This window comes from Orbicella franksi, chromosome 10 (genome assembly GCF_964199315.1).
Source record: "Orbicella franksi chromosome 10, jaOrbFran1.1, whole genome shotgun sequence".
Classification (NCBI taxonomy): domain Eukaryota; kingdom Metazoa; phylum Cnidaria; class Anthozoa; order Scleractinia; family Merulinidae; genus Orbicella; species Orbicella franksi.
The window spans coordinates 27611508-27621550 of record NC_138154.1 but is presented as its reverse complement, the minus strand read 5'-3'; the positions used below and the strand labels follow the sequence as shown (position 1 = coordinate 27621550).

Below are 10043 nucleotides of genomic sequence, written 5' to 3'. Positions count from 1 at the left end.
CAGCCTCATGGCTAGCAAACACGAATTCTTCATTTGTAGTGTCAACACTTGCTTGCACCCCTGGGAGGTCTGTGTTGGACATTTCCCAAGAGGATGAGCCAAGCACCTGGGTACTCTGTTCTTCCTTGGTATCACTTGTGGCCACAGCACTTGATTTCCTCTTACCATGGGTCTCTGTCAACCCTTCTGTATTGGAAAGCTCTTCGTCGCAAAATGGTTTCAGCTGTAAAATGCTGCGACAATAAGAGATCACCTTAGTGATCTCCTTGTCTAAAAGGATTGTTCCAGTAAATGAACAGTAGTGCTCATACAATGCCATTGATATTTTATTAATGCGCTGCGCTTGTTGAATGCTTCCCTGTGCTGCCATTGCCTGATAAGTGATGCCAAGTTTGTACACTGCGCAGACAAAGATGAAGAATTCCTCTCGACTTGTGAGAGACTGAAAGTCTGTATGGGCTTGAATGCTGTCCTTGAAATCTTCAGTGGCGATATGTAAATGCTCCTGTCTTTGAAGTTCATCATGAATCAGCTGTGAGTAATGCAACATGAATTCAGCTGCGCGACACTGCATAGAGTAAAACAGAACGTCCTGGTTAGCACTGTACAACTTTTTGTGAAAGCATTACATGTATTCAGTTCTTTGCTTCGCATTCAACAGCCCACCTTATATTAATCGGCCTGTAATCAGGAACTTCATTAAAATTACCAAATACAGAAAAATGATTAGAATACGGTTCCACTTCCATTAAATCTTACTTTAGTCAAAAGTCAATATATGTGATTTAACACTGCCCAGGATGGAAACATCAACAATTACCACCATTAAAGACCGTGCAGTACCTTGTATGATATTGAGCTGAAAAATATGATGGAAACCTTGTCTGCCTGGTTGCTAGAGGCATGTCCCAGTGAATAAAGGCATAAAAATTAAATTACTTCGGCCTACCTCGAGGACATTTCTACATGTACAGGAACTTCATGTAATAACAGGAAGGACTGGCTGTACAATATGTTTTCAATTTAGTACTGCCCACCACCATCACCACCACCACCTCCTCTACCACCATCACGATCACCATCACTAATCATCATCATCATCATTATTATAACTAAACAATGAACAATTGAGCCGGTCGTATTTAGCTTTCCCGCGTGAACGTCACCAGGGAAATTGACTATTATTCACATTCACTTAAATCAAATGCGCTTAGATATTATTTCAGTTGCCGTTGAAATATCAATGAGGACGGTTCAAGAGCAGCTTTTAAAGAGTTTTAAGTTTAAGACTTCTTCATTCCCTACACGTACAGCGCCAAACGATGCGTTCTTTCTGTGTCTTTCAGTTCTAGTTTTATGGTTTGCTTTTAGTAATTTGTACGCTTAGTGAGTTTTGTTGATCCAATTTGTGTTTCAGTTTAAACCCCATTATTCAACGTTTCTTAAGTCTTCTGTCCATGCGGGTGTTGAAATTCATTGCGTAGTGGCCTACGGCAGTTAAATTCTTAGCGAAGTGGACTACGGCAGTAGCAATCATCATCATCATCACCATCATCATCATCATCATCATCATCATCATCATTATTAATTGTTATTATCACCAGCTGATTGTGACCAAGCAACTTCCATACTGTTATGTATTATCTCCATTCAGTCGTAGTAGCTGTCAGGTCAGAGGACTTTCAGAAGGACGTTACCTTTCTTCAAGTTAAAAACAAGTTGGAGTATTGGGAAGGTCTTAAAAGGAGTGGGAGGTGCAGTGGCCTCATGGTTAGTGCACTCGTCTCCAGATCGAGCGGTCCAGGTTCGAGCCCTGGCCAGGGACATTGTGTTGTGTTCTTGGGCAAGACACTTTACTCTCACAGTGCCTCTCTCCACCCAGGTGTATAAATGTATACCGGCAAACTTAATGCTGGGGCTAACCCTGCGATGGACTAGCATCCCATCCAGGGGGGAGTAGAAATACTCCTAGTCGCTTCATGCTACAGAAACCGGGATAAGCTCCGGCCTGATGGGCCACTTGGCTCACATGCAGACTTTACCTTTACCTTTACCTTAAATGAGAAAGAGTACTTTGTGCAATTCTTGACTCACCTTGTGTCTAGCATAAAACAATGGAGTGTACTGCGATCTCAGGGAAGATTCGTATGAGCAGTAGTAGGCTTGCAGCAGGGGATGAGTTGCCGTCAGACCATACATTTGGGCCAATGGAATATACTCATTCAAACTCATCTGTTCAAGGCAATTGGCTAGAATAGCTAGGCTGGATGAGATACCCTTTGTATCTGGAATGGGAAGTGTGCTGTTCAAAAAGAGGTATATAACAAATGAAATTACTCTCGCTCTTCTTCATGAAGTTGAAATGTAGCGAACCTCTGTAGTAACATTTGCACTTCCTATCTTAGTTCTTGAGTCATAACCAAAGACAAATGCAACACGGAGCCCCCAGTATGCCAATGGAAAAAAAAGGACCAAAACAATGATAGGATAAATAGTAAAGAAATAAATTCATAAATTCATATCCATACAACAAACAGTGAATTGCAATATGTTTTCATTCATTTTGCTTATGATCAATGAAATGAAACTGTCAACCATTGCTCCTTCTAATGCCTAGAGAACTAATGGGGACTGGACAATTAACAAATTAATTCTAATTAATTTTAAGAAGGGACTAGCTAAAATAAAACGAGGTTATAAATAGTAAACAAATAAATTCCTAAATTCATATCCATACAACAAACAGTGAATTCCAATATGTTTTCATTCATTTTGCTTATGATCAATGAAATGAAACTGTCAACCATTGCTCCTTCTAATGCCTAGAGAACTAATGGGGACTGGACAATTAACAAATTAATTCTAATTAATTTTAAGAAGGGACTAGTTAAAATAAAACGAGGTTATAAATAGTAAACAAATAAATTCCTAAATTCATATCCATACAACAAACAGTGAATTCCAATATGTTTTCATTCATTTTGCTTATGATCAATGAAATGAAACTGTCAACCATTGCTCCTTCTAATGCCTAGAGAACTAATGGGGACTGGAGAATTAACAAAACAAAAGTAAAGTAATTTTAAGAAGGGACCAGTTAAAATAAAATGAGGTTATATCTGTGGTTTAAATACTCAAACCAGTTCAATTTTCACTTTTCTATTTCTTCAGATTCTTTACCTTGCTAGCTAAAGCCTTGTTGAAAAAACTGATGCATAGACTTGAAAACTCTATCCAAATTTCCAAAAAATACTGGTCACAATATGTCATAAAGAATGGCCGTAATTTAGATGGCACAAGCTACAATCAGTCATCTCTAGACATACCTGAACAAAATAAGTGATTCAATTAATAGTTTGGCTCCTTGCAGCCACTGTCCAAGATTGTACTGAATATCACCTTTGATCTGAATGCAAACTGCGCTGACCAGTTGATGGTCATGTTTTTGCTTGTAGACCCATTTACCCACTTGGCTCTTCTTAACTAGAAGTTCATCAAGAGCTCTCTCTGCACCTGAAACATATGTGAAAAATTAGTAATATAAACTGCCCATGTATGGGGGCAATTATATTATACAATAGTTAATAAATAGGTCCCCAAAAAGTTTTCCCAGGCTTGGTGAAACACTGGAAAAACAGTTTAGTTAAAACAGACAAAACTCAAGTTCTGGCCCAAATCTCACTCTTTTACTGCTTTCATTGCATTGTGCCAAAGCACCTGAAAAAGCCCAAGCCATTCTGTTTTCTTTATTGCCAGAGAGTTTGTAAGAAATTCTCCTGTAACAAATTTTAAGTTCAATTGTCTCAAAAATGACAACCAAATGCCTGTACATGTAAGTCCTAAAAGGCAAAGATGATCTAGAAAACTACATGTAAAACCAAAAGATAATTTAATATTCCCAGCAGCTGATGTATATTTGTAAAATATTTGTCAGTTTGTTAGTGAGTGCATGCATATCCTATGGAGCAAACACAAAACTGATAAAAAGAATTACGGGTATATTAAATACCATGTAAGTCACCCGCATTTTTCATAACTCTGACTTTTCTAATGAGCAGTTGAGGTGCAATTGCTGTGCCAGGGCTGTTAGTCTTCAAGTACTCAACAAGCTGCAGAGTCGTGTGTGAGCTTCCCTGCCAATAACTGAACCTGTCTGTTACAAATACTAGAGCTGCCACTGTACTGTACATCTTCTCCTTGACTGCTTGAAACAAACACTCCTTCAACAAAGAAAGTAAAATTTATGGTTTTAATTAATATTTAAGATTACATAAATAAATAAATAAATAAATAAATAAATGCATGCATGCATGCATGCATGAATGAATGAATGAATGAATGAATGAATGAATGAATGAACATAGTGAATAAATTTTGACCTCTCAGTTTCTAGATCACTTTGTAGACCAACTACAACTTGAGGTTTCTTTGACTTTCTATGTGCTGTACATGTTTTGTTTTAAAAATTATTTCAATACAAGAAGAATATATAAGATTCTATATTTCAAACAAGGATAACATTAAGACAGCAGAGTACCATGCTCTGTTTTGACAGTTAACAACAGTTCAACAGAACAGTTCAACTGGTTGGTTGACTGCATGATGTCATCCAATGTATATTTGAGGAGACCTTCTGCCACTAGACAGGACAAAAACAATCACTGAAAATGAAATCAGCTAACAGCGAAAATTTTGTAAATTAATGCAGCCTTGCAGTGTTCTTGTTTTGACACAGATAAATACACATGCCAATCAGTTGGTTAGCTGGTCAGCAGTTGGCAAGCTGGTTGGCAGACATGTGTCAGTGATGTAACCACAGAGAGTTAGTGAGAGGAAAATTGTCTTTTACTCAGAGTCGGTCAACACACACCTCCAAGATGTCCTGCTCAGTTAAATGCGGTACAAATGAGTTCTTTGCTGTTATCAGCTCTTTAATATTGTACCTCTCTTCTGCTCCAACATTTGTAATGTACTGCCTGCATTACAAAGATAATTAGAAACATATAAATTTGTTTATTAAAGGTATTACCGACATCTGTGGTGACAATAAAATTAATGAACTGATGATCAATGAGAAAATGGAAACAATTTTACTAAACACTCACAAGCTAGCTAGAACTGTTTTCACCCTACTACATGTAAGAGCAGTAACCTGTAGAGACAGCTGTACGGCTATCAATACCCAGGAGGGGACCTTAATGCTGTGGGTGATCCTGACTGTTGTAGCTTTAACATCCAGTATATAATTATATACCCTAACAGTGACCAGCTTCTAATTTCTCCTTACAAGGTTGCTATTGTGAAATTAGGCATACAGTCAGGTAACTATATATTAAAGCTTATAAAGGAAAGAAAAGGGAAATTAATGAAAGAAAGAAAATTTAAAGATGAAATGTCTTACTTCTCCCAGCTAGTGTTGTAAGAGATACAGGATGAAGAGTTATAGGAAGAATGCAAGTGTTGATGTTAGGGCCTTTACCCTTAAGATCCAATCATTCAAGTAAAACAAAAAGGATCTAATTGTTATCAGATCCTACCCATTGTACCAGATTGCACCACTGTGCAAGCTAAGACAGTTCTGTCTTCATCAGGAGGAAGCTAAGTCTGAGAGCAAACTTGCTGTGGTTTGAATTCGCATTTTATCTAAAGCTTTTCAAACTGTAGCTACTTGGTTTTCTTTTTGTTTTCTTTTTGTGGTGACTCTAAGATGAAGGGAATAAAAAAAATTGTTTTGATATTGTCTTAAGCAAAAAAAAAAAAAAAAATTAAAAACAACACCATGCTTATTATAAGATACAATATGGATAACTCAGTTTTCTTACCACTTTTCAGGCACAAATGGCCAAGCATTCCCTTGTGCATCATTTACAAGCTGGTGAAGTTTTTCAGAAAGAAGACCATACCACAGATCAAAGACACTGAAATGCAACTGAGCTTCAGGGCTGAAGCCATTGTTGTCAGAGGCATCAATGAGTTGTAATGAGCTCAACTGAATGCAACAAGCAATTGAGACTGAATGGATGCCCTTATTTGTTCTTGTGTCTTCACTGATGGCTTCTTTATCCACCAAGCCAAGTCTCACAAGCTTTCCTATCTCTTCTGACACAGTCCTCAGGGGAAGCGGTTCTCGTAACTGACAAAGCTGACCAAGTACTTGTTTCTCCCAAACTGTCAAGTGTTGAAATACAAACTGGAGCACCATAAGAAAACGGGAAGATTCCTCTTCATTCAAGGGTTCAGAGTGTGATAAGAAACCACAGTCAAAACTTTCTGGTGGAAGTTTAAATTCATTGACAGAATTAGTCAAAATTTTCAGTGATGTTGGGTTGCCATTCAGCATGGTGCAAATTCTCAACAGCTCATCATCACTTAACTTCCAATCAGGAAGTTTGTTCTTAAGAGATTGCTTGAAGGAATCCATACCAATACCTTTCAGTTCCACAGACAGGACAGTCTGTTCTGTCAGCGTGGATTGAATGGGAGGAGCTTCTTTCCTTGTACTGACAACAATTACATGCGCTTTTATTTTAGGCAATAATTGTGATAAGTGTGACCAAACCAATCCGCCATCTGAATATACATCATCGATACAGACAAGCTTGAAGTTAGATGAAATGAAGGCTTGTGCTGCCTTGTACTTCTTACTTAATTTGGCACTTGACTGCAAAAGTAATGAAGCAGTGGCTTTATCTTGTCTGTCCTTTGAAATCCCACTCAGAAAATTCCACAGTGACTGTGCAGAACATCCTGCTCTCACTCTCAAACCACATATTTCAGATTGTTTAAGATTTCTTTCCAGGAGTGTATCACAGACCTTACTCAGGAATGTTGTACGTCCAGAGCCAGGTTCACCATAAACAACAACACAAGTTGGATCTTTCCCTTCTAAGTGGTCAATTATTGATTCCAGAGAATTTGATAGTTCAAATTCTGAATTTTGATGCGTCCTGTTGTTGCCATGAAATAGGATTGGTTTAAGTGATGCGTAAAACATTTCCATGTAGGTAATTTACCCTGCAAATGAAAGAGAAAGCGTTAGTTTAAAAGCCCTTGTGAGGAAAAAGTGACAATCCCAACTAAACATCATTTATTATTATTACTAGTAATAATAATTAGAGATTATGAGAGTGCATTCAATACCTAAATAAATGATTTCACTAGCTGACTTTCAACCTTTGTCTATTGCTAAAATCAACATTTTCCCGCAGCAACCGTCAGTTTTCACAGTCAGATATGCATAGTGTCAAAGTCCATGCTAGTGAAGAGGTCATGATTTTTTGATATTTTATGATACGTTGCGTGACGCCACCAGTTTCTGTAGACTCACAAGTTTCATAGAATATTTAATTACGTACATTATTCTAAGCTGGAAGCACAAATTTAAGCTAGCATTTGTAAACAAACTCTGAGCGGCTTATTGGAGTATTTCCACTGATGAATAAAGTAGACTTTTGGATCTTTTTAATTGCCTTCAGAGTACTTTTCCACCGATTCCAAACAATAAAATTTTGACCAGATAAAGACCGAGCTATTTGTTGCAATTGGAACTAATCAACAAATGCAATCAAAATGTAGCTGAATTTTCCATGGTTAACATCCCAAAGCCAAGTCGTGTTAATAGACAAGGACAATTCCCTCAGATTTTGATAAATGCTGCCTCAAAGCATTTAAATTAACCAAAATCTAACGCTGATCTCGAGCACATAATAGCAAAGCGTACGGCAACTGAATGGAAAGAATTCAAAGAAAGATCTAGCAGAAAGACGACCTCACATGGCCTGCTCACATCACATGTTTGCCACATGTCTTATCACGTCTTATTAAATGGTACCAGTTTACTGGCCGTGACATGCCCCTGCAAAAATCAAGGGGGGTGGCCATTTTGGTATCCTTACAGGAATGTGGATTTTTCTGCCTATAACTGTGCACAGGGCAACCAACTCTAGAAAGCCACAGGTAAAAATTAGGTTTGTGTTCAATTATCATAGTTTGTTATTTTTATAGTGGGGTCTGAACTTTCCACTTGTGGAAACCTTATGCTAAACAAAAGGTTAAGGAATTCTCCTTCTATCCATAAGCCAGCTTGATGAGGGGGAGAGGGATACTGGGCTGGTAAGTTCAATGCCTTTAATCTGTACAAAAGTCTGTTACTGGTCATCATAGTAGTTAGAAATAGTTAATATGTACAATAAGATATTGGTACAGACATTTTGACTGCTAACTGCTAGTCCCATCAGGTATCCATTTGTACCATTATGGTTGACTGTCATGAGTATTATTTTGATCCTCGTATATGAGTCATGAAACTATTCTCTCTGTGATCTACTACTGAATCAGTCTTCTCTTGGGTTAAAATCACAATGGAAGACATCCATTGCTTCAGGAATGTTGTCTCTGTATAAACTTAATTTTGTTTCAAAGCAGACAATTGCTCTTACTACTCTCATATTGGAGGTACTGGTCTAGGGCACACTCCTCAACAATTATATTCTTGACTGCATAGTTCTTCCTGTGTCCTCAATGTATATAGGAGATCAGTACAGCAGTGGACTGCAGAGGCAAGCTTCTTGATCGAGCAATTACCAGGATCGAAATGAGCTAATCACAGCTAAACACCTTAATTCAAAAGGTGATGTGTCACCAATTAATGACAATTTTATCAACTGATGAAGACTAGCACGAAGCAGCTAGACTAAATTGTGACTATTTTGTGAAGACAAACAATAATTTACTGTATTTTTATTTTGTTTCTTACCCTTTCCTAATACTGCTTCTTGCCTCTTTGTCATATCATGATCATTGAGCACTAGAGCAGTTCTCAATTAAGTGTTGCAAAACCAAAACCAAAGCAATTACTCTGACCAATCACACCATATTGAAACACCGTATTGAGCCAATCAGAATTCAAAGGAATTACACATAACCAGAGCAATGCGTGGGGATATGTGTGTGTGCAAATTGTGATTGGTCTTGGTTTTGCTTGTCATTGGTTGAGAAAGTGGCAGAAGTTTTGCTGGCCAATCACAGAGTAAATCAATACAAAACCAGAGCAAATGCAATTTACTTTTGATGTTCAACTGAAAACCACTCTATTGCAACATTTTCCACTTTCATAATCCTGGTTCCCACTTTCTTTTCCTGCTCCTTGAAGACGCCCTATCTCTTTCACCCACCCCTTGGGAATTCTTCCTTCAGTCCTCCCTCAACCAGTTCTTTCAGCCTTCCTACCATCTTTTTCCCATAATTTGCTGACGGACCCAACTCCCCTTCCAATTCAATGGCTGCTGGTCAATGAGTTACAGGAACTAACAAGCTATGATCATGGAGACCATAATTATTATGATTTACACCTTCATTCTGGACTAGCAGTCAACGAGCGAACTTCACAGGAATACTCATGCATCTTGGAGAATAAGGTAAATCTGATTGCCATACTAATTTTGTCATAATTACAATCATTATTTCCGTGTTCGCTCAGCCAATGAGAATATTAAAAGAAACAGTGCAGATAGAAGACCAGTATTTAAATGCTTTGTTGGTCATCTACTGTTTCCGTGTGGTCTATTGTTTATCCCTTTGTTTTTCGTTGCGCCTGAGCCGGCAGGGCAAGCACGTCTCCGTCTGTAATTGAAAAAATGGTAAAGAGACTGTTGTTTTCGTACTTTCTATCTGGTACTTTCGTTTCTTGATGTCCCACTAAAGACCGAAGCTCGTACTTTCTACCGTTTTAAAACTAGCACCCAATTCTTTATGGAAATCCCAGAGTCTGGAGAGAAATGGAACTATAGTAGCTATTTTAGACATACCTTTAACCAACTTCTTGAGAACACAACACCGGTGCTGCAAAGCTGTGCCTCGTAACAATTTCCGCGACGACTGGCAACGACGGCAACGATCCCAGAGACTGGGGACAAGCCTTGACGTTTGGGAACTGAGGAAACCACACTAAGGGAACACCGCGGTAAAACGCACTGCGCATGAGTACAAATTTGAGCTTCCGGTAAATTACGCATTTCCGGTTACGTATTAAAATCCAATGTAAA

At 38.2% G+C, this 10043-nt stretch overlaps 1 protein-coding gene across 3 annotated transcripts in view; it reads right to left on the bottom strand.

The window, feature by feature from the left end:
• Positions 1–9811, bottom strand: part of LOC145500899 (uncharacterized) — a 15097-nt gene extending 5286 nt beyond the window's left edge. The window contains exons 1-7 of one of the 3 annotated variants that reach the window (XM_081480435.1): positions 9518–9811; positions 5823–7014; positions 4871–4976; positions 4010–4220; positions 3327–3513; positions 2095–2302; positions 1–568 (exon numbers count right to left, since the gene is read on the bottom strand). The exon at positions 1–568 is cut by the window's left edge and continues 315 nt beyond it. In XM_081480435.1, coding sequence (XP_081336561.1) covers positions 1–568; positions 2095–2302; positions 3327–3513; positions 4010–4220; positions 4871–4976; positions 5823–7000 — 2458 coding nt within the window. In that variant the 5' untranslated portion in view covers positions 7001–7014; positions 9518–9811. The other 2 variants (XM_081480437.1, XM_081480436.1) reach the window with 2 other exon arrangements.
• Positions 9812–10043: the final 232 nt, after the last annotated feature.